The 25324-nt window shown below is 49.3% G+C and overlaps 1 protein-coding gene across 4 annotated transcripts in view; it reads right to left on the bottom strand.

The window, feature by feature from the left end:
* The window catches only part of KIRREL3 (kirre like nephrin family adhesion molecule 3), a 237949-nt gene that overhangs the window by 58978 nt on the left and 153647 nt on the right, over positions 1–25324 (bottom strand). For 2 of the 4 annotated variants that reach the window (XM_090123503.1, XM_090123504.1), the window contains exon 2: positions 8703–8780. The exons of 1 other annotated variant lie outside the window; for it this stretch is intronic. In XM_090123503.1, coding sequence (XP_089979629.1) covers positions 8703–8780 — 78 coding nt within the window. Of the gene's footprint in view, positions 1–8702; positions 8781–22000; positions 22074–25324 lie in introns of those variants that run through there. One more of the 4 variants, XM_090123507.1, reaches the window with a different exon arrangement.

Below are 25324 nucleotides of genomic sequence, written 5' to 3'. Positions count from 1 at the left end.
CTGATATACTCTTTCAGCAATTAAATCAGGTGATTATTATCCTGGTGATCCTATCCCCCACTGATGCTGATGTAAATCTGGAGCTGGATCCTCCTGGCAAAGCCCTATTTCAGGCATTTTCCCTGCAGATGATTTTCTCCCCACCACAGCTGGCTGAACACCAAAATGGGGAAGGGACATCTGCCTATTTTCAAGTACTGGGGGAGGTTTAAAATTGCAGCATCATGTTAGGTACAGTCAGGGTGATCTGCTTTAGAAAGGACAGGGAGGGAAATGGTGGCACAAAGTGGGAGGAAAGCACTCAGGAGCAGCAAGGGATGGATATGCCACAGAAATAAACCAGGCGTCCTCCTCCACAACGTGGCATTCACCACTGGATGGAGCCTTCTGGACCACCACAGCCTCATAGAAAAGAATCAGTCATTAAGGTCGAAAAAGTCCTCTGAGTTCCCCAGCCCACCGTGTCTACATCCCTCAGTGCCACATCCCCATGGCTCTGGGACACCCCCAGGGATGGTGACCCTCTGTCCCCCCCTCTCTGTGCAGCTGTGCAGTGCAGCACCACTCTTTGGAGAAGACACTTTCCCACTGTCAGCTCCAGGAACTTCCACGGGCAGCTCCAGCTCTTCCTGGAGAGCTCAATCGAACGCAGGTCCGAGCTGCCGGCGACAAAGAGCTGGCAAATTTATCTCCAGGTCAACCTAAATATTTCATTTAGCTTCTTGAGAAGTCAATTCCTTTCTCCCTTTCTTCCTTCCTTTATTTTAAATCTCCAAATGCATACCATCTCTCATGAATATTGATGAGGATCATTAGTCACTGAACATTTCACTTCCCTTCCCTTTCCCCTGTCTATATAAAACCTTCATCTTTGTTAAAGGGAAAAAAAAGCCCATCGCAAGTTCTATCTCTGGATGTATTTTCAGATGAGAGCCATTAATACATTTATAGATTGGGTAAATACCAGTGGGAGCAAATACTGGGCACAGAAGGATACGCACACAGCCCCAGCACTGACACTGCTCAGGTCTGTTGGAGCCCCTCTCTCTGCACAGGATCCCACTAACAGCCCTGGTGCTACTGCCTCCAGGGGGTTCCTCCAGACCCCCCCACAACCCACCTTCTCTGTAGGTTTTCTGACCACATCTCGTCCTTCTGTGTCCATCAGCCTCAGCCCAAGGCTGCTGAGGGACTTTATTTACTGAATACAGATGGCAGGCTTTGGCCAAACACATCATGTCGCTCAGGGGGAGGCAGAACAGGACTTGCCACATTCAGCTTGATGCCTTCCAACAATATTTTGCTATTTCCTTACAGAATCACAGAATCACAGAATCACAGAATCACTAAGGTTGGAAAAGACCTATAAGATCATCCAGTCCAACCATCCACCTGTCACCAATAGTTCTCATTAAACCATATCCCTCAACACAACATCCAAACGTTCTTTGAACACCTCCAGGGTCGGTGACTCCACCACCTCCCTGGGCAGCCCATTCCAGTGCCTGACCACCCTTTCAGAGAAGTAGTATTTCCTAATATCCGATGAGAAAGGATTTGCAGAAGGATTTAGAAGAAATCCAACCCAAACAAAGCAGGGTATTTCACTGCAGCACCTTTCAGTCAATGCCAAACTGCAGAATGGAACAGGGTCATTCCGTATTGGGCTGAAACCCAGTTTGTTGTTAGAACTGTGAAATACAGCACTCTTGCACTGCTCCAGAAAGGTTTGCAATGCAGAGCAGAGGTGATGCTACGTGACCTAACCCAGGGAAACCAATGGGCAATGCAGCTTCTGCACCTTGACTTTGAGTTTCTTCACAGCACACCAAAGCAAAGACCTGTGCTGCAACACCAGAGTGTTCCACCTCCTCGGCACCCAACTCAGCTCCCATCCCACAGCCCAGCTTGGGCACGGAGCTCCCAACAAGCTCCTGTTCCTGGGTGCACAGAGATTTACTTCTGGTTTTCTCGCCTGGCTGTCAATCAATACAGAGCACATCTCTCTGAGTGGGACTTAAAAGGCTGCAACTGAAATTTAACTGAAATTATTCTGAGCTGTGGTGACATGGTGATGATTTGTTGCTCCAGCCTGTGAATCTCAGTCCCAAATGAGCCTGCATGTGTGTGCCACAGGTCCAGGGCAGGGATGGGCACCTGGCACACGTAATATCAAGGACTCCCAGGAGAGGTAAAGAAGTCTCCTCCGGTCCCCAGGATACACTGACACCTCCTATCCCCAATGCACCACGCCATGAGAGCTTACAGGAGGATTTACAGCATCATCAGCACTTGGCTTAACAGCACAGCCAGGCTGCATGTCCAGGTTCAGCTCTGATGGGCACCATGTCAACGCTGTGACCCATTTTGCTGATGAAATCCAGCTGTCAGCCACCTCTGCAGTAGGGTCCCCGCAGACACGGAGGAAGGAAAGCTGAATAATAGCCCTGGGCTGCAGCAGCAGCTCTGCAGGGAGGGGAGAACCATCAACAAATCCATGAGCTCAAAGGCAAACTCTGCAGGTAGCCCAGAGGCAGCGCGGAGATGAGAAGCTGCAGTCACTGCCTTCAGACAGCAGCTCGTATCGCCTTTAGTTCCCCACTGCCCCCTGATGCTTGAAAAATAAACCACCCCAGACCCAGCAAAGCCATCAACAAAGAGACTTCACAGGGAGGATGAAGCACGTAGACTTATCTCTGCCCTTTTCCATATGAATCTTACAGGATTCTTCCCAGCATCTTGCTATGTGTTCCTTAGATGCTCATCCCATTTCAAGCATTGCAAAGAACATAAAGAGGTGCACAAGGACAGTGGGATTCAAAGAACCAAGACACTCTGCACCCACCCCGAGATATCAGTCTATGCTTATTGACATCACACCCCTGCAGCATCCCTAGAGGACTAAAGGGATGCACATGGTGCTCGTGCCCTGCAGGCTCCATAGGAGCAGCAGCAGCTCCTGAAGAGCACAAGCACTTGGGAAGTGAGGAAGTACTGTCTTAATTTAACACCATAGGGAAGCACTACTAAAAAAAAAATAAAAAAAAATCAACAGATAAAATTACATCCTTAGATCATTAACTGCTACACCACCACCGTTACCATAGAACCACAGCCTGTGTTGGATGAGACTCTGGGCAACCTGATCTTGTGCCCAATTTAGTGACTGGCAGCCCTGCCTGCAGCAGCAGGTCTGGAACCAGGTGATCTTTGAGGCCCTTTCCAACTCAAACCCTTCTACAGTCGTATCATCTCACCAGCTTGGTACCAACTTTATAACCAGTGGAGCTGCTCAGCTGCACTACAAGCACAGCAGACCATCTCAGCAGCAAGGACAAAACCCAGCCTGCCTCCCCACAGGCAGAGAGGAACCCGAAGGCAGAAGCTTCCCACCACCCGAACCTGAGCACACAGATCCCTTGCATCTGACACAGACAAAGCAGTGATGTGTTTGCTGTTTTTCCTGGGATTTAACTTTCATCCCCACCCTGCTGAGCTAACAGACACAGAAGAGGTGTCAATGAGAGCTCTGTTGATCACACTGCATCTCTAACAACCACTCCAGTGCCTGCTCCATCTACTCTCCTCTTCTGTCTCAAGAGCCTCTGTCAGATGAAGAACAAAAGGCCCAATGTGGCTCATATGGGAAGATGCCTGCCCTAATCAATTGCGACTGTGTTTTTGTGGGCAGACGTGAGTGACAGGGCTTGGGGTAAGGCAAGCTTTGCTATCACAGAGCTGCCAAGCCCTGGAGCACACAGCACTTTATTGGTGATGACAGCAGAGTCAGCAGTGCAAAACTTGCACAGGATCTTGTAGTATCCTTTGGAAAGCAGCTGCAGTTGATCCCAGTGGGTTACTTTCCAGGGAGCTCTTAGCAAAACACAGCAGGATGCCCCAGTTCCAAGCTGATGCCAAGGTCCTGCACCCTGTCCAAACCTCCTTGGGTGAAGAATGAGAAGATGGTGGCACCTTCAAGTTGCTTCTCCTGGGATAAGAGGGTTGGCTCCGATTTTTCCTTGGGACTGAAGAGGATTCACACTCAGTCTTTGCTGCTAAGTCACTCTCAGGATCTCACCTCATAAATCCAAGCAATTCTGAGGCAGGAGCAGCCTTGCTGGGTTGCTGCTGGGTGGCACAAATACGTCACCGCATCTCAGTGCCACTCTAATAGGACGTTTTCCTGGCAGGAAGCATTCACTGAACCTGCTTTGAACTACTGCAGGCAGCACAAGTGGTGTTCAAGCAGAGACATTTGGAGCAGAACACAGCCAGCTCCTCTGAACAAGCCATTTGTCCCCACACAGCAGGGACTCCAGCCCAGAGCCCCAGCTGGTTGCTCTCCAGGCAGCAATATGGAGCCTGACAGCAACGAGCTTTGAATCAGACAATCCCTGGAAGGATGCTCAGCCTGTGGGAGGGAAAGCACAGAACTCTCTGATGGAGGAGGGCACAGTGCTATTGATCTGTGCCCAAGCGACAGCAAAGCTTCCAGCCTCAGTAGATCCAAGGCTTTGATATTTAGGACACATTTTAAAGCCCAAACCCCATTTTGGGTTTAAATCCTTGCCTCATTTACAGCTTCTCGGTGCTGGATTCCCCCACCTCCTGCCCAAGCTCAGAGCTGCTGCAGCCTTCCTTCTTGCAAGAGCTGCAGATTCCCTCTGAGAAGCTATTAAGGAGCAGTCGAACAGAGCAACCTTTCATTGACAAGTCACTCGGCCCTTTAAATGATCTCCAAATAGTGTTTGCTTTTTATTGCTTTCTGCCGTTTAACAGGCTTGATTTCAAGTTACTTTGGCTTATGATAAACTCCAGATCTATGATGCTTCTATTCTCTCCCTCTTTGGTCTCACTCACCCGTTCCTTCTTTATGTTTTTATTAAAAAAAGATCCAGGAAAACAGATAGCAGATTAAAAGGGAAACAAATTGAAATGGGTCAAATGTATCTTGCTTAGATGACAGCCACCCCATTAGATACTTTTAAACAGGACAAATGCTCTGTTCAGCAGCACAAGTGGGCTTTTACATTTATTCTAAATTACAAACCAAATGATTGCAGCCTCAAATGGAAGCAGTGGCTAATTGCACTAATATCTCACTAATTCCAGCACCAAGGAATGGAGGAAAACTAACGATTTTCACCATTTTACCAATTACTCAATTGAGACCAAGGTACATTATGCAAAGCCTGGGTTGAGCTTCCTCTCCATTTTGTGATCTATGACAAGGACTGGAATTCCAATTATTAATAATGGAGGAGCTATAATTATTCTAAGGATGGGTACGAGATAATTATAAGCCATAAAAACAGCTTTCATATGCATACACGACTCTTTCCCTGTGCCTGGGCAGAACCAAAGCCTATCTGCAGACCGGAGATAGGGAAGCTGAGGACCAAAAACCCCTTCAAGACGCTGCTCCATGCAGCAGGAGGCAGCTGTATGGTGGGATAAGCTGTCACAGTGAAGGGGAATGCACAGAGGGACCCCAAAGCCACCGGTGTCTCCAAAAAGGGACCTCCAGCAGTCGGTGGCTGCTGGGAGCAGGTGGTGAAGCACAGAATGACACTGAGTGCTCCATTGTTCCGTTAGTAGCTTTTTGAATGACAGGCAAGAAGTGCCATAATTGCTGCAGCGACGCTTGCTAATGACTCATGTTAGATATGGCGAGAAGTCAAAGGAAGGAGGGATGAAGGAAAACAGCAGGAGCGAGAGGTGAAATCCTGCCCTTGGCCAGCCCAGTGGAAAGTGCTGGATGGGCAGGGATGGGGTGGTGGGCGGCAGGGAGGGGTCCTGCAGCACAGCCCCAACTTCTGAGCTCAGAGGCTGCCAGCTCTGGGAAGCCAACTGAACGGGAGGGGAAGAGGGAACAGAAAACCAGTCTCAGTTTTTAGGTTGGTCAGAGTTGCTTGTTCTTGGGACTACAGCAGTGCAACCTTTCTGCTCACCTGGGTTCCACCTGGGGAATGCAGGGCAGCCCAGCACAGCAGGACCTCTGCCTTACGGCCATGCACTTTGGGATCCCCAGGGTGCTCTGCATTCCCAGCCCTGCTGACCCACCACCATGGCTGGGGTGGAATCCAGCCCTGTGTGCATGCTCCTGCCAAAATCTGTTTCTGAGTGCTAACAAACAGTCAGCAGCAGCTGATTGAGTGGGTTATTAGCAGAATGAAGACAGATGGTGGAGGATTAACTCTAAAGTATCTCTATTGCAAGACCATCACTGCAGACAGCTCTACCTCTGCCTGCAACTGTCACCAGCTCCATTTTGACCCACAGCTCACCAAACAGCACTCCTAGCATGCTAACAAGGCACATGTCAATCACAGCAAAGGGACAGGCGTGTGGCAGGGCATCCCCTTCCTCTGCGTGCCCTAAATCACACCCAAACCTTGCCTGCTTTCCTGTTGCACACTTCACAGCAGTGTTGCACGCATTCTCCAGACCAGATTTTCAGGATGCATGTTGATACAGGCAGTATGAAGAGCTGATAGCTAAGTCCCATCCCTAGAGGTATTTCATAGATGTGGTGCTTAGGGATGCGAGTTAGCAGTAGGCTTGGCTGTGCTAAGTTAACAGTTGGACTTGATGACCTCCGAGGTCTTCTCCAGCCTAAATGATTCTATGCTACATGTTAACTAACAGTAACACTAACAGAGGTGAGGTCTTGGACATTCCTTACCAGGGTCAGCAGCAGTAGGGCACAGTGCAGCAGACACGAGCTCCAAGTTCTCTTGTGCTTCTCTACCTCTGAAGCCCACTCTGTAGATGTCTCCATGAAGTGACAGTAAGGTAATGCTGCACCATAATTACCCATTTCCACTACCGTGAAGACCCCACACCTCATAATTATCTGATTGTCCCTGCCTACTCATGCTTTCAACTCCTCCAGCTACCCTGCTATTACAAATAGGGCTGTTCATTAGGACCACAGTGCAATAAAGGAGAAAAAGCTCTAATTTGGCAAAGACATGAAGGGGAAGATGTCTCACTCCTTATCCTTCCTAGGGAATGGCTCAGGAGTTGCTTGCAGGGGCTGCCCTGGGACGGCTGCACACCTGAAACCTCCTTGGCTCCCGTCAGCGCTCAGCCCACACCATACAAGCTGGATTGCAGGAGGCTGCAGGTCTGCACCTGTCATCCAGAGTCATCTTGAGTGAAAACAAGTCCAGGGCGGTCTTTGTAGCCATGGAAATCCCCTGTGTTCTTTTTGGAAAATTGTACCTTTAAACGTCACAGCCCTGCAGTCTGCGGGGGCCAGAAACTCATTGCTTTGTTCCCTTCCTCACACAAAGGCTTTACTTTGCACCTTTCATCTGGCTTTATTCTCTACCCACAAAGCCCAAGGGTTTGCTCTGCAATGCCCTGAGTCTGCCAGGCTGGAGCAGTGCCACAGGGTGCACTGAGACACCCACAATTGGCACCTACAAGCATCCCTGGGAAGCTTGAGGGACCCAAAACCATCAAGAGACTGCACCTTCCCATGGCACCCAAGGGGCAGCGCCATCCAGTTAAAAATATTCTAATCAATGTTTAAAAAGCACGGGATAATTAACAAACATGAGGTGAAAACTTGTGAAGCGCTTTCTCCATGTTATCATCTCAGTCTCAGGGCTCCTGGGGAACCAAGGGAACCTTTGATCTCATAGCTGGTATTCAAGCCATGAGCTTGCCTCCACTGGAGCTTCGCCCCCTGCAAGCTAATGCACCCTTTGCTCTCGTGCACACAAGGCTCCCTGCAGCCAGCTGCTGGCAGCTCCCTGTCCTGCTCTAAGGAACAAATGCACAGCAGGGCATGTCAGCACTCTTCTGTCCAAACCATTTCCTATCTACCTCCAAAACAAGGACTGAAACCAGCTTGGCCCTGTTCAGGTTGAGCAAAACCCCAACGCATCACCACGATGCACTTTCCCCTGGAAGGGGCCTCCCCCAAACCCCACATTCAGCAGAGACGGGGCTGCTTCAAAGAAAGCAGCCAAGCAAAATGCTGCCAGCAGCAGGGATGCCAATCCTTCCGAGCATAAATAGTTTTTGTTTAGTTATTACGCTTCATAATTATTTATGGTGTTTCTATGGATTAATCAATGCTCATAAAGCACCTGGGGGATGACCAGAATACAAAACAGGGGAATTTTTTAAGAGACATCTCTGCCTCAATGCAGGGGTTTGACAAGAAAAACAATGATGCTTTTGAGAAGGCACAGCAGCTCTGATCCCAGGTGAGAGATTTGCCCAAGAAACTCCATCAGCTTTTGAACACAGCAAGGCTAAGCCCGACCCTCAGTGGCTTCTCAGTGCCACTAATTAGAAGGACATTTATTTGCCAAGGTTGTCCAAACAAGCTCTGGGATGTTGCAGTTTGAGGGCATTAGGGTAATGATAACCCAAGCACCTCTCCAGTAGGGCCAGATGTATCCAGTTGAAGGGCAGAATGAAAACCAGAATACAAAGACTGGATGCTGAAAGAGTGAGACAAATAAATAGGAGAAGACAGTAGATGGGGATGAATAGAGGTATTAGCCTCCTGCTCTCCTTTTACTGCTCCTCCCCTATCTGTGCCCATTAAGATGCTTCAGAAAACAAAAGGGAATCAGGATTTTCTCCTTGGGACAAGCAAGAACCTGTTCCCAGCAGCAATGAACCTCTGTGATGAGACCACTAAGGAGGAAGGATGAAGAGAAGGTGGGGAAGCCGCTCACCTTCAGTCATCCTGCGGTACTTCTCCTTGTACATGAACCCCAGCACTAGGCAGCATCCTCTTCCTGGGAGCCCCAGTTCTGCAAGAGAAGAGAGAGCGGCGTTAGAAGGCTGGGGACAGGAGCGAGTGCATGGGGAGAGCGCAGCAACTGGGACATGGTCCTCAACAGGGAAGATTAGCCAAGGCTTGAGGGATGGGAACACGCAGGTGGCCCTACAAGCAGAGAAGTGCTCCAGGCTGAGGATGCCTACGCCTTCGATGCCTTGATTCCTTAATGGGGCTTTCTGGTAACCAAGAGAGAAAGATCCGAGCGTGGCTCTCCCAGAAGCAGGCTGTGTGTTTGCCCACACGCATCTCGGCGGCGTTCAGCTTCCATTCTTCAAACAAATTGTGTCGCAGAGGAGGAAATCAAGGTAGCGTGTCCCCACTGCCGTCCCGGCGCATTCCTCGGGGGCTGCCGTGCTCTGCAGGGCCTCGCTGATCAAAGCCCCTTTGATGTTTGCTTAATGCAGCCTCCACAGAGCCCCGCTCCGTGAGGATGGAGCGTGCGGGATCGGCACGGGAGGGGAAGGCGGTGGGGCAGCGGGATGGGAGTGGTGAGGCGGTGCTGTGCGAAGCTGTGCAGGGATTTCAGGTCCCTGGAGATGAACCGCAGGTCTGGCTGTCTGTCAGAGCAGGTAAAGTCGCCCAGTGCTGCGGGATGTGCAGGAGGACAACTTGAGGCGTACGGCTCTGTGGGTGCACTGCTCCTCCCCAGTGCTGATGGGGCATTCAGGCAGGAGCATCAGCATCCTCCTCAGCATCTGGGGCAGAACCAGAGCCAAAATGCAGAAAACAGAGATGCCTTGTGACACCAGGGCGTGAGCAGGAGGACAAGGTAAGGAGAATACCCTAACAGAACCAGGAGCCATCTCACGAGAACCAAGAGCTCCTGATCCTAAGGCTCCCATCAGAGGCAATGTCAGCCTGCAGAAAAAAAAGAAAGGCTGTGTGCAATCCCACTGAAGTCAATGCTCATACAGATGGATGCCTCTTGAGATGATTAAAGTCAGCTGAAGTTTAATTGCACCTTAAATCCACATTGCCACCTAAAGTAGTATCCCAGAGGGCATCCCCAGGCAGCCTCTCAGGGATGCTGGAGGTGCCCACAGCTCTTATTGGCCATAAAAGGAAAAGGGGGAAATCAACTCAGATGAGGGTGCTCAAAGATCAGACATTTTCAGGCAGGCAAAGCAAGTATCCACATTCTCAGCAGCTTCTTGACTCAGTCACACCCATCAGCACCAGGCAGACAGCAACCATCTCCTATCTGATGGAGAGATGGAATCCAGCCCTCTGCACAGCTGTAAATACACCCAGAAAGGCATCAACTTGCTGAGCATTAGAGTTCAATGCTCCCAACTGGTCTGGCTGAAATGCATTCAGCGTAAGCTATGCTGCAGACATCAGTAAGGGCTGGGAATCCCATAGAGCCAGCCACCCCACATGCATCAGCTGCGAGCTGCTGACAGCCTTCCCAGCCTCTCTCTGCTAACAGAGCCAGCAACACGCTTATGTCTTTATTGATAGGAAAGACAAATAGCATCGATTCCAATTGAGCCTTCAACGAGCGCTGAGGTATCGAGGCATAATTAAAACAACACAATTAGATTAGTGTCACACAAGGCAGCACAGTTCACGGCAGAGCCAAACCAGCCAACATCGCTATCTTGCTAATTCAGGCGTCCATCATGCACATGGACACGTGTGGGTTCTCCTGGTCACACAGACCTGGAATGGCAGAGGCTGCCATAAAGTCCTGCAAGAGCCAATGCAGAAGGTACAGAGCTGAGACAGAGGCAGCAATATGTGAAGCTTAGGAGTAGGAAAAGGAGTAATACAGTGGAACGAGATGATCTTTAAGGTCCCTTCCAACCCAAACCATTCTATGAGTCCATAGTTCCATTCTTGTATCAACCCTAAGCACCCAGAACTCAGCAGCCCAGCTCTCACCACCCAATTGCACAGAGAGAAACACACCCAAGAAAGAGTCCGTGCATTAGAGGAGATGGCAGTGGGTCACTGCCCAACGTGATGGTGGTGCTGCCCCAGGAATCCAAAGCACAGCTTCACCCTGCAGGAGGGAAGGAAGCTCCAAGTGAGATCTGAGCTGCTCCCCATGTGGAGCTGGTTTGGGTGCCGATCGTCCAAGTGCCTCCCTAAGGGGTGCTATAATTAATGCTTATAAAAGACTTTGATATCCCATGATGAAAGGAGCTATACAAGAGCACCACGTTATAATAATTCATACCATAAATTTGTGAGAACATGCAAAAATCTTTACAGCTAAAGGCACCTTTAAATACCTGACAGCGCCTTTAAAAGGTAAAACGCTTTGAGATGACGCTGATGCCTAAGGAAGCCTCACCACTTCATGGCTTTTAGCAGCTACCTAAAACATTAACACTGAAGCAGATACCCCAGCATTTTAAATATTTTGGCTTAGAGGACCTGCTGGGATACCATGGAAAAATGAACATTTTAACCCGTGCATGGCATCCACCTTCTGAAACAAATCCCATCCACTTCCATGCAATGACAATTAGCTTTGTTCCAGCGCAGTGGAATGGGTTACAGCTGAGCTCTGTCAGCCTGGCGACTTTGGAAAGGCGTGAGCTCAAATGTCTCACGTGGACAACACGTGGCAGAAGAACATTTTGACTCACTCAAAGAAGCATTCCCATTGAGCCACCCCAAAACCTGCAGAAGAGCCACTTGGACAAAGGAAAAGCAATCCCAAAGCATCAGGGCAGCAAGTAACAACAAAGCAACTGCCAAAGCAAGAAAGAAAGGAGTCCAGAGGCTGAGCCAAGCTCACAACTTGTATAACAGACATTTACATACAGCTTGGCCAACCTGGTTTCAAAGTAAAGCTCCCTTCCCTGGCCCAAACTGAGGAACTCTCAATGCTTTTCTCCTCTTTTTCCTCATCACTCGGCATTCCCTTTCTCCCTCAAAGCAATTCACCCACCCACAAATCAGTGAGGGATCCAAGTTTCTGATCAACAGAACATTAAAGGCTAAATCTGCAAAGGAGTAATGAAGGTTTGTAAACACAACCATAACACGCACTATTGTGTGGCTGTATCCCACCAGGAATGATAATAAATGTTTAATAGCCCAATAATACCTGTTTAATAATTTCAGTTCTTCCTGTCTAATTGCAAGTTTATTAAAGAACGATAAACTTTATAATCACTGTAAAGGCATAATTGCAATTCCATTGCTTATTTAATATTGAGGTAATTATATTATAACTAAGTTATATTTTCCCATACATATTAAATATCAATTAGCTGTTTTAAACTATTGATTTGTATTTAATTAACTGTGCTATTATATACCAATTAAGCTCTTATAAGAGAAGCAGAAGCAGCTGGTCTCTTAAATTAAATATTAAAAATATTGTATCAAAATAAATATCATGTTTTTCCATTTCCCCAAGTTTTCCATCTGCAGAGGTGACGGTTTGCTATCAGTAAATATTTTTCCAATAGCATCTCAGAGCCACAAGTTTCACTTTTAGAAATGCTTTGGTTGAGAAACCACAGTCCTGCCTGGAAGCCTCTTGTCTGGATGTGCAAAGTCAGTCATTGCATTCCACAAGTTGGAAGAAAGGCGTGAAGGAGCATTTTCTCCTTTGCTTTCCAGCACACTGCCTTCCAGCCTCGTGCTCTGTTCCTGATTCAGGTGTCCCAGACATTCCCATGACCTCTCCTTCACAGCTTTGCTCTGAGTACCATTGAAGCACACTGCATCCCTCCCTGCCCACCTCTCCTTCTGCTGCGAGGCTTGCATTCAAGCTTCCTCCACAAACACAGCTCAGCAATCCCAACCATCACCTCATTTTGACAGAGAGCAAATGGATCCTCCAGCACACAACTGGTGCGTTCTGCCATTAAGGCTGCAAAGCACTCCGTGATCCTCCGAGGTGAACAAGCTGTTTGAATGCAAGTTGTTATTAAATCTGTGCCTTGTTAATTTATAAAAATGTATTAAAAAAAACAAAAGAGGCTTCCCAGATGAGAAAATGGGCACATTACTGTTTGAAATATGAATGAAGTAAAGATCAGTGTTAAATGCTGTAGCGATATTGTATTTTATTCTACAGCGCTCTGCAGAAAAGTTGCATTTATAAACCCATTTATTGTGTTATGTACTTGCAAACCACCTTGTCATCCATTTATTGCACAAATAAAATCTTAAAAGCGGAGGATTAGTTGAGTGTGTCCCTGTGGGACCACAATCTGACTTCAGAAGAATCCATCAATGAAGGAAAACAGATGGAGCAGAGGTGTTTGCCAGCTCATTGCTCCGAGATGTAAAACTGCAACTGTGCAGGAGGGCCGTTCTGCAGTGGTTGGAGCTGTCCTGAAGGCCACCAGCACCACCAAGATTTGAGGAGCCACGTGATAAGGAGGGCTCCCCAGACACAGAATCACACAGAATGACCTGGGTTGGAGGGGACCTCAAGGATCATGTAGTTCCAACCCCCCTGCCTAGCAGGGCCACCAAACATACACCTTTACTAGATCAGGTTGCCCAGAGCCTCGTCCAACCTGGTCTTGAACACCTCCAAGGACGGGGCATCCACAACATCCCTGGGCAGCCTGTTCCAGGACCTAACCACCCTCCTAGTAAAAAACTTCCCCCTAACATCCAACCTAAATCTTCCCTCTTTTAACTTAAAACCATTTCCCCGTGTCCTGCTATTATCAGCCCTTATGAAGAGTTTACTCCCCTCCTGGGAGTAAGTTCCCTTCAGATATTGAAAGGCTGCAATGAGGTCGCCCCGCAACCTTCTCTTCTCCAGGCTGAACAAACCCAACTCCCTCAGCCTGTCCTCATAGGGGAGGTGCTCCAGCCCCCTGATCATCTTCGTGGCCCTCCTCTGGACCCTTTCCAAAATCTCCATGTCTTTTTTGTACTGAGGGCTCCACACCTGAACACAGTACTCCAGATGGGGCCTCACAAGAGCAGAGTAGAGAGGGACAATCACCTCCCTATCCCTGCTGACCACCCCTCTCCTGATGGAGCCCAGGATCCCATTTGCTTTCCGGGCTGCCAGAGCGCACTGCTGGCTCATGTTAAGTTTCTCATCTATCAGGACCCCTAGGTCTTTCTCTGCCGAGCTGCTCTCAAGGACAACTCCCCCCAGCCTGTACAGGTGCCTGGGGTTCTTCCGGCCCAAGTGCAAAACCTTGCACTTTGCCTTATTGAACCTCATTAGGTTCACCCGAGCCCAGCTCTGCTCCCATAGCTGGCCACGGAAAGCTGCTTTCCCAGCAGGGAGAGATGAAGAACGCTGAAGAAGCTGCTACAGCCAAAAGCAATTTACCCCAGAGTGAGAGAGCGCTCAGCACCTGAAGTTCCTTGCATAAAAAGGAACACATTTGCACCAGTCAAATCCTCTTCAATGCCTCGCTTTGACAAGGTCTTGTGGCAGCAATTCCACACTGTAACTAAAGCTGGCACGCAGGAAAAACACTGAATTTCCCCTTGTCAAAGTCATAACATTCATAGGCATTTGTATTATTCAAAAGAAACAAATAAAAGGTTACATAGAAACAGAGTGTTCTCCTTACCGGTAACAATATCAGAGTGACTCAGTCCGTACCAAGGCAGCCGGCTGCCCCAACCCCCCTCAAAGCACAGCGCAGCTCGAGGGGAGGTGGGGGCTGCCGTGGGCACACAGCAAGGAGCTGCCACCAGCCGTGCTCCCAGTGCCTCCTGCTGATGGCTCCAGCAAGGGAAGATGTGCAGGTTGGCATCCATCCCACAGCATTCCTTATAATCTCATGGCATGCAGGAAAGTTCATAGAATTGGACCAACACCTCCCCATGCATCCCTTGCTTTTTTTTCCCCCAAATGCTTTTCCAGGTTGTGGCCCTGGAACCACCAAGTGCCCCATCCAACCCATCCTTCCAGCAGGAGATGTGTGCTGCTCAGATCCCCTTTGCTGACTACAGCCAGATGCTGTTAGGGCCACAGACGCTGCCCAGCAACACACACCATACAGAGCTGCTCATGGAGCTGCTCTGAAATCTGAATGAAAAAGCTCAGGACAAAACTGACAGGAAGAAAGACTGACAGGAAAAACGATGCTATTCGGGTTCCTTCAGAATGGAGAGCTTTCTCTGCAGACCAATTTCATCACTGCACACTCAGATTTCTCATTACATCATTGCTCTTCTGCTGCAGGACCCCTGCGTGCCCATAGCGATCCAAGCAATGAGCTGCATGCCCAGCATGGCACCATCCTGGAGCCCAGCAGGAGCATCTCACACTGACACAACGAACACGTTCAGTGCTCTGCCAGCACAAAGAGCCACATTTGCACACAGGCCAGGAGGCCTGCAGAAAGCAGGTGTACCAGCCCTATCAGAGCATCCCATAACACCGCTGCAGAGCTTGGCAATGGGAGCACTTTGCAACGAGCCCTTAAGTCCCCATGTGACTCTGACAGATTGTGGACACACTGGAGCAAAAAATGAGAAAAATAAAACCACAGTGCTGTAAAGGTCACACCCATTGCAGTGCTCTGGATCAGCAGCTCCTCCACCTGGAAAGCAGCCGAGCCATTCCCTTCAGGAGAGCGGGCAAAGAACAAGTGCTGGAAACACCCAGCAAGCACAGCTACCCCTGCCTGATCTCAGAGCTCAGCACCAAGCCCTGCTGCCCCTGGCTCCTCCTACCAAGCCCATTTCCACCCCTGTCCAAGCCCTTAGCACACAACACAGCTACCTGGAGCAAGCGCCCTTAAAGCCCCTCCAAAGGCATGGAAAGCATGAGTGCAGTTGTGCTCTCGTTTGAGGCTGCAACAACAGAGGCAGGGAACCCTGCAGTCTGTCTATTACTGGGAAATCATGCTCCAGCCTCGCAAATGCCATTACTGCCGTGTATCTTATAATTAAATTGTATTTGCCGGTTACCTCACAGCACGCCTGCAATTCTTGTGCATCCAAAGCTTTTTTAGCTTCCTTTTTATTTTCCCCTCCTTGCCAAGCCTCAGCAATTTCAGCAAACTTGTGAGGTGAGGAGACAGGCAGGCAGGGAGCACACAGTGCAGCATTCCTGGGCCAAACCATCCCCTCCTGGGCCTCCCCCTCATCCCACCACCAGAAGATGCAAACACATCACTCCAGGGCAGGTTTTATATACAGATGATCCCCTCCTGATTTATTTAAGCCCTTGGGCAGCTTAAATGGGAGTGTAAACACCATGGGGAACCTCACTGCTGGAAGTGGTGCCTACTTGGTGCAGGTGAGTAGCGTGGCTGCAGGAGCAGCAGATGGAGGGATGGGTTCCAGCCAGAGGTGCAGGACCTCACTGTAGCCTTTCTGCTTCTTTCTTTCTGCTGAAACTTGCTCAAAGAGCACATGGTGCTAAGATGGACAGGGCAGCAGGAAAACAGGTCCCTGCCTGCTGACAAAAACAAGACCTCAATTAGGGGGCATGGGAGGAAGCTATGGGACTGAAGGGCTTTGCTAAAGAGCGCGCTCTGTCCTCTCCTGCTCTGATTGGGACATTGAGCTTCTCCACATGCTGGCAGAGACCTTTGGCCACATTTGGCAGCAGGAAAAAGCAAAACAAGAGGGCAAATGTCAGGCTGTGGGAGGCTGATTGCTATCCTGACCACACTCCTTCAGACCCCAGCAGCAGCAGATTCAGTCCCACCGCAGGGAACACATGCAACACCAGAGTAGCAACTCACAGAACATTACAGACTGCTTCTGTACATACAGGCAAAATTAGTGCAGGCAAGGGGCAGGAGGGTGAATCACAGGAGATGGACACAGGAGGAACCTTGCACTCTGCTCCTGCCCTCATGCCACATGAAGCACGCAGAGCAGTGGGAATCCCTTTACACCACAGTCCCCCCAACCATTACGTACAGAACATGTGGGTGCCCCATCCCTGGAGGTGCCCAAGGCCATGGATAGGCCCTGCACCACCTAATCTGCTGGCAACCAGCCCATGGCAGCGGTTGGGGCTGGTGGCTGGTTCCACTCAACCCCACTTTGCTCCAGACTCAGAGTCGTTAAAGTTGGAAAGGACCCCTGAAATCCCCACATCCAACCTCACCCCACTGTGCCCACATCCCACCATACCACGACCCCACAGTTCTGGAACACTTTTGGGCACTGACCTCACCACCCCACGCAGCCTGTGCCACTGCAGCACCACTCTTTCAGAGAATAAATGTTTAATATCCAACCTATGACCACATGTCATATCCAAACTGAGCCCTGATGCCTTGAGCACCTCCCCCTGCTATACACCTCCCATCTGCCACCAAGCACTATGACTTACTGCAGGCAGTTGGCCTTTCCCAGCTGGGTGCCATTTCCCAGCATTGGCCATAACGTGTATATATGTGGAAAGGTTCCCCTGCTTCCCCTGGTGTCAGTGAGCTGCTCCCAAATGCGCAGTCTCTCCATCCCATTAAAAGTAATGGGGTGAGATTGTCCAGCCCATTACTTTCAATGGCTTTGTTTCAGCCAGACAGCCTAAATCTCCTGTATCCTCAAAATAGCAAGCAGAGAAGCTCCAAAACTCTCTGCTTCATTATCACATCATGGATTCCAGCTTGCCAGAGTTTAATTGGACAGACAGCCAAGCCTGCGCTTCAGTTTGTTAATTGCTGCAGGAGAGACAAAAGTGTGCCTTGCTGACAATTATTTCCTTGCTCAGCAGTTCTTCGTTTTAAGGGGATGACTTTCAAGGTGCGAAGTTTTACAAGAATACCCTAATTTCTTTGAAAACAACAAGAAAAGAGAAAAACATATGCAAACACAGCCACAGGAGAGGCACTTCGTGGAACGGTTATGTGCTCCAGCATCCAGCTGGTCTCATGCTGCTGCAGGGAAGTGCATTTGCAGGAAGGGCTGGCCGGGGAGAAGCACGGCTCGTGCAAAAAGCCAAGTGCAAATCGTATATTTAAGATGCATCACGGGAGCTGTAGTTTGAGTACTTCTGAACTGTATGTCCAATAACACGCTGAGGGCAGAGACTGGGCAGAAATCAAAGCGCTCTGCTTCTGAGGCAGCTTGATATTACAACAGGCTCAGAAAGCTGCATGGCAGAACACCACAGGAGCCAGAGAAATCTCACTTGTGGCCCCGCTCCTGACCTCAGCTTCTGCTCTGGCAACATTAAAGCCTGGCAGAACCCAATGACACAGCACCCTGTGCCTGCTTCTCAGCTGGAGATGCGAACCACCGGGTGCCTCTACATCCACAGCCACTGAAACCCAACATTTGCCTCAATACCTGGCAGAAAGCAAGAAGTGGGGAGAGCTGAAACTCCCATTACCTTTACACACCATAATATTGCTGTGGTGACAGTTCTGGCCAAGGGATGGAAGTTCTGAGCACAGCGTGGGGTTTTTCTCACCACTGCCCTCAGCAAAGGGAGAAGCACAGAGCATTACAGAGCATCACAGCCACACCAGCTCCTGCTGGACACAGCACTGTGCCCCACTGCAATGCTGAGCCTCTCTGCTGCTGCTCAGAGACACAAACGTCTCAATGCTCACAGCCCTGTCCAATCCAGGGCAGATGGTAATAAATTTTTCCGTGGCTGGAGCAGAGAGCAGTAACTGTGTGATTAGCATCTTTTTCTCCACTGCACATTTCATCTGTAAACTAAGATTAAATACCTGGAGGGAAAAAAAAAAAAGCAAGCCACAGAAAAAGGGGAACCTTAATATGTTTTCACTGCAGAGTTCACATGAGAGAGCAAACAGCTCAACTCCGAGGTCAGCAGCAGCTTGTAGGGAGCACGCTCCACACGTGGCGATTCAAGAAATCTCATTTTCAAAGGGATGCTCTTCTTGTCAGCGTGGCTGCACCTGGAAATTGTCCTGACCCAGGCAGCCAGGGCTGCAGTGCCCACAGAGGGAGCAAGGCAGGGAACTGCTCCATTACCCACCTCGGCTTGAGCTCTCGACTCATTTAAACCAAACAAAACCGATTCCAGCTGCCAGTCAAGCCTCAAGAATCTCACTTTCCTGTGAGCTCGACCTGAGATAAAACAAGGGAATGAGTTTCCTGTACTGCATGGGAGATTAGGCATGGTGCCAGCTGTGGAGAACAGGATGGATGCATCAGCAACCAGCAGAACAATGTCCTCCACTGCTGCAACACAGGGATCAGTGCCTCTAAGGGACCTTGGACAGCAGGTGTCATAAAGCCAATTTTGGCTTTTATTTGTAGCATTGCATGCATTTATAGCTAGAAGATTGTTGTTAGTTCCACTGAAACCAACTGCTGTAAGTCCTCCTCTCCACAAAGCTGCTTCGTGCTTCTCCCCCAGTACACTGGGTGCACACAACTGCCTTCCAAAGGGCACCGGGCACCACTGGTGGGTTCAGCCATGTATTATCTCCTCTGTTTCATATCTTTATGTTTGCTGTGTGTAGTAGGGACTGGCACTGATCTAAGTGTGCTCATTTCACAGAGCAGACACCCAGCAGAGGAGATCAGCCGGCGCCCTCACAGGACCTTCAGGAAATGAAATGATGCTTCACTCTAAAGCCACCACTGTGAGTGAGATGGGGAAAGAAAGAAGAGATACAAAATAAAACAAAGACAAAGTAGAGAGATCAAAGGCAGCGTGTGTGCATGGAACAGAAACATAGCAAGAGTGACAGCACCGGGACCCAGCAGCATTGCTATGGGAACATTAAACAGCACTCTGATCTCCAGTCCGAGGTGCTCCTTGCAGGAGAGGAGGTTTGGGCGGGGGAAGAAACTTTTCCTTGAAAGCCAATAGCACAGCAATGCAAAGTTCCTTCCTGTTTTATCTCTGGCACAGAAGAGCAGAACAGACACTTTTCATCCTTTGCAGTTAAAACGAAAAAGAAAATAAAGACGACTTTTATCCCAGATCCATTTATCTAAAGAAATAAATTCTGCTCATTTTTCCAGCAAGAAAGCTCTCCACCTGGAACGCACTGAGTGGCTGCAGGCAGGAGTGGAGCAATCAAGATAATTTGCTAATTCATTTCATACTATTTTTTTTGAAGCCTAAAACGTAAGTTAAAACAAATCCGGGTATCCGAGCGCTCTGTGCCAGCGTTTTGTTCAACAGATATCAAAGTCAGGTAGAAATCCTACATCAAATTATTCATTGCACAATCTTAAAGCAGCAACCACCCCCAGAAGCCAGGCAGATCTTCCACTGTAAGGGAGGGAAATGTCTCTGTGCCACAAGTAAACCTTCATGGCAAACACCATCCCTCCCAGCCCTGCCCCAAAGGCTCCATCCTCTCTCCATCCCTGCTAGATGCTCATATCCTAAACAGGAAGGAGCAGCAGCTTCGCTCAGCTTCCCAGTGAAGGCAGTGACCATGTATTTCAGCATGCACCAGGCATCCTGAAGCAGCTGCCACGTTCCAGCTCAGGACTTCTGCAACTCAGCAAAAACAGAGCCCAGAAATGCCATAGGAACAGCCGGGCACCCATCGGTCAACAGCTGCACGCTGCTGCAGCATCACCCTGTGCTCAGAGGGGCTGCAATAGAGAAAGTAATGTTCATCACCATTAAATGTCTCGATGGAAGGCAGGCAGCTGGTTTTCAGCATTTAGCTGATGAAATAAACAAGGGCGCTTCTGGCTAACGTGGAGAACAAACATGATGTGACTAAGGAAGCTGGAGTCTCTCCAACTCCCCCTCTGCTAGCTCTGGGACCACAGAGCCACACTTCTAGGAATGGAAATCCACTTGGGGGGCAGCTCAGCTCTTCTAGGGTTGGAAAACGTGTGTATTAAGGACAGTAGGGATGCAGGGAAGCACAGCTCTCTGGCTGAACATCACTCTGCAGTCTGCTCCAATACAACCCCATTGCCCATGCCTTCCTCCTGCAGCTGCAGGTGTCCCCTCAGGGCTGTGCTGTCACCCACTGCCTGAAGCAAGGACAGGCAGCACTGTCATTCCTTCCATCACTCACACCCCAGGATGGATCAGACCCTGCACTTTGCAAAAGCCACCAGACAGAGCTGTTGATGGGCAGGCAGAGCTGTTCTGCCCATCAAAAAAAGGTGCACAGCCTCCAAGAAGCATATTTAATGTATTTCTCCTAGATGGCTTTTGCTTTTCATAAAGCTGGAAGTGCAGTACAATATATGTGACTGATTAGGCTGCAAAACACAGTTCCTGCACATTCAGATTAGGAAAGATTATGACAAATAAAATAGTGGAACACAATTCTTACTGCCATCTATTTCCAAATGCAAGACAGCAAGCACAAGGCAGGTCTAGGGGAAGAATAAAGGCACGAGGGCCTGATCCTGCCCTAAATCTCGTGCAAAGGCATCAAGATAGCATCTTCCACCCAAAGAACCCAGCAAGGGTGTATGCTAAGCTACACATAGATCCTAATTCCCACAAATGACGCGGTCAGTGGGCACAGTAGGGATGGGTTGATGGTTGGACTCGAGCTCAGAGGCCTCCTCCAACCTTACTGGCTCTAAGAAACCTTTTGGGAAGGAGGAAGCAGCTCTCCACACACCTGTACCCAACAGGCTTCAATGCCAGCAGCTGCTCCACTTTGCAGCCCTAACGAGCCCCAGGAAACAGGCAGCCCCTGGTAAAGGTAGGGCTGGATGATAGCTTGGCTGAGCACGGGCTGCCTTCTGAAATGAAGGTCAGTGCTGGTACTTGGGCTGTGATTTTCTTCCATTTATTTCTTGATGGGAAAGTGATGGAAAGTGTAATTACTGCTGTACGACAGCTCACAAGTTGCAAATGTCCTAGCCTAGAAAATCAAAGGCAGGGCCACAAGTGCTGCAGGAAGGAACAAAGGGAAGCAACAAGGGGTGTCAGCTCCCACTCACCCCATCCATCATCCACCTGCACATGGGTGATACAGGGGGAGATACATAGTCTCCATCCATCAGCCTGCTGCCCTCCCTGCTCCCAGCACACATCCTGCAGCACTCAGACCTGCTCCTGTGGGGCTGAATCAGCCTGGAACACCCCAACCCAGCACCAACCAAAGCAGCTCCAGCAGAACTCAGCAAGACCCATTTCCTATTGCATACTGCATCAAACACAGCACTGCAAAATGCAGACTCCTCAGCAAAGCTCTCCACCAGCTCAGGAAAATCAGAGCTGCTCTTCAAGCAACAAGAGGAGCACCAGGTGAAGAGGAATCAAGCTCCACTCTGGTTGCTTACAAGCAAACTCCACGGTGAAGGCATACTGAAATAACCCAATCTATCAAAAGCCTCTATAAAGAAGAAATCACACAGTACCTGCTGTCTACTGTGCCTCCATCACACAGATCTCAAGCTCCAGTCTCACCACAACAGCACTACCCCACTCCTGGGCTTTTCAGCAGTGAGAAGCTGCCTGGAGCCTCATTAGCTGAGTGCCAGCACTTGGGCCTAATGAGCACTCCTCACACCTGGGCCCTTCTAGAACCTTCCAGCCCTTGCAACTGGATCCTACCAGAACCTTCCATGCCTTTGTTAATTCCTGATGCAGCACCACCTGCCCTGGGGCAATGCATCCGTGTGCCCTTTCCATGCCCTCCAGCACTACGTGCACCCAGCAGCTGCTGCAGGGCTGCTCTGGGCACAGTGCCCACAAACCCACAGAGATTTCCCTAAATCTGTGACCATGCACAGCAGAGACACGTTTGTTTCCAAGGAGGTTCCGCTTCCCTTCCTGCTTCAATAAAGACAAAGGGACAGATAAATTGAGATTTATGGGTTGCCAGAAGAGCAGATTTTTTTGCTTTTTTGCTATTTTTCCCCAAACCCAAATGCAATTTTTTATGTTTTCCCTTTTCTGCAGCAACTGTTGGAAGGCTGCAGATGGAGCGCTGAGAGCAGCTGGGATCTCCTTGGAGAGAGCTGCAGGAACAGCAGGCTGCAGGGCTGAGGGGGTGGGCATGTGTGTGTATCTGTGTACACAGCATCGCCCCAGTGGCACCACTGAGGCAGATGACTGCTAACCTTCCTTCTCTGGGTGTTGGATGGCCACTACCACCAAAACACGGTGCTGGAACTGAGCGTGGTCCATCCGGCTTCTGCCATTTGAACAACAAATAGTCACCCATGGGTCACCCATGGGTGCCTCAGTGCTGTGCAGCAGCTACAGGACTGGAAAGTAGGGATCATACCTGCAGACTCCTCCTGCTGTGCACACATGTGACACTGCATAGACGGGCAATTCCTATTGCCATTTCTATGTACTCTACACCCATATCAGCACTCCATAAACACAGGAATAAATGCATTTCAGGACCTGATCACCAGCAACCCCTGACCAAAGCCCCATGATTGGGAAATGCAGATTTTCCCTGAAGTCGTGCAGAGTGGAGTCAGGCCGGTGTCACCTCTGTCAGACAAATGCCAGCCTGCCCCTTATTGCCATTGAAGCCTCCCTGGCGGATCGCTCCGTGCTGTCACCCCGCAGCCCAGCATTTCAGAGCAGGGTTCAGCCCATGCCAGCCCAGGGCTGGAAATTCCCACATTGTGGCACATTTCTGTGGCATGAGCAGAGTGACACAGCTGAGCCCGCGTCAGCAGAGGGCTGCCAGTCTCATCTGAATAGCAGTGCCTAAGTTTCAGTTTTAATTAAGCCCCTGTGGGCTCCTTGAAAGCTTGGAGATGACACAGCCAGCTCTGATGCTGCTGGGAAGAAGTGTGGAGCCGGCACCAAAGTTTTGGCCTCCAAAGCAAAACTGGGAACTGGGAAAAAAAGGGATGAGTTTTGGGGGGGAGAAAAAAGGGGTTTTGGGTCTCAGGACCCAACATTAGGGTAACGCAGTGATGAATGCAATGCTCCACCGCAGATTTATGCTGCAGGAATGCTGCTCTCTATGCGTTCACACACTGGATACACAGCCATCAGTGCTCCTAAATTAACGACCCATGGCTGTGCCCAACACGTCCTCATGTAAATCCCAATGTGTGCTGTTTGCTTTCAGAAGAGACAAACATGCAGCTCTCCCCCAGTCTTGCACCATACCATCATATTTCAGTGCCAACAAGAAGATTTCCATCAAACATAGAAATGCATTTGTCATAACTGTTCACAGTGGCTGCTCTTCTCCAAGCAACAACTGAACAGCAGTGATGCTGAATTCCCTGTTCAATGGCAGCCGTGGTGCTGCATTGCTGAGCTTTGTTTCTTGCACGCTTCCTTCCCCGCTTCCTCTACTTTCTTTTCATGTTGGAAAACCCCTCGAGCAAAAAATGCTCCTACCTGGATTGCACTCATTTGTAACTCAAATAAAAAATGTAGTTTTGAACTGTTTTACTGAAAAAACAATAACAAACCAAGCAATGACAAAGAAATTTGTTAGGGATTCTGAGCAGGGAGAAAGCTTTCTTTCCATTCGTTCTCCTTTCACCACTCAGTGTGCTGATGGTTGGATTTGATTTTAGTGGTCTTTTCCAACCTTGATGATTCTATGATTCTATGATTCTGTGATTCTCCCTTTCTCCATCCACTCTCCGTTTTCCCTACCAGACCCAGTGCCATCTTAACACAAGGGTAAATAGATGGGAAAACTGGGATGGGTTATTGGCCAAAAGAATGAGATGTGAGGGCTCCTGGATGGAAGCATCATGAAATTAGCATGGGGAAGGGGAGACCCAGAAGAGCCTGGAAATGATGCTGCTCATAGAGCAAACGTGGAAAACCAAAACAAATCATCCGGTCGTATTTGAATGATGAAGATGGATGAAGGATGAAGGCTGTGCTGACAAAGAGCTACTGAATTTCCACACAGAAGCAGCAGTTGTGGAGTGGGATTTGACCCCAGCAGCACTCCTGGTGCTGTGGCCACTGTCACGAACCCAACAGCACTCCAGCAGCACCGCAGGCACTGAAGAGCTCTTTCAGTGTGAAGTGATGGTTGGGTTCAAGCACCCTCACTTCCCAGCCATCCCTCACTCCGCACCCATCTCATCCTCCACCCGATGGCTCAGTTTTCTTTCCACGGCTCTTCTCCTCCCTCCTACCGGGTGCATCTCAGGAGATGCAAACAAAGGCCCAAATCCAGTCATTATTTACACAGTGCAGCTCTCAGAAAAGAAGGAGAGGCTCAGGTGTACTCTAAAAAAAAAGAACTCTGAGATTCTTTAGAAATAGAAATAAATAGCAAACTGCCTGTGTGTCCTTTCTATTCGCTCCGTGGCTCTGCAGAACGCAAAGGTTATGTTTTCCAGATTTTCTCCACCAAGACCCCACAGAGAATAGCAGAGAACGCTGAGCCATTCCCTTCAGGTCACAGCGCTGGGAGATGGAGCCCTCAGCATGGCCATACACATCAGGGACCGATGCTTCTGAGTATGGGCAAGATTTGTGAATAAGTACAGAATGTTATGGGCCCTAAGTGTCGTTTTTTTTCTCAGGATCCTTCGAAGAGGAGTTTTTGTTATCCTAAATAAAACTTTATTTTTTTATATTCTTTCTTTTATTCTTTTTCAAAGCCCTTTTTCATCAGGCAGGCTCAGCTTGGCTTGTGATAAAGCCTATGCACATAGCACTGCTGTAAATAAGCTCTCCTGCACCGATGGAAGAGATTGAGAGATTTCTCCCATTTTTCCATGGCTGGAAGCACC

This window comes from Phasianus colchicus, chromosome 23 (assembly GCF_987193195.1).
Source record: "Phasianus colchicus chromosome 23, bPhaCol1.hap1.1, whole genome shotgun sequence".
NCBI classification, from domain to species: Eukaryota; Metazoa; Chordata; class Aves; order Galliformes; family Phasianidae; genus Phasianus; species Phasianus colchicus.
The sequence above is the reverse complement of the archived record's forward strand: the minus strand, read 5'-3'. Positions and strand labels throughout refer to the sequence as shown.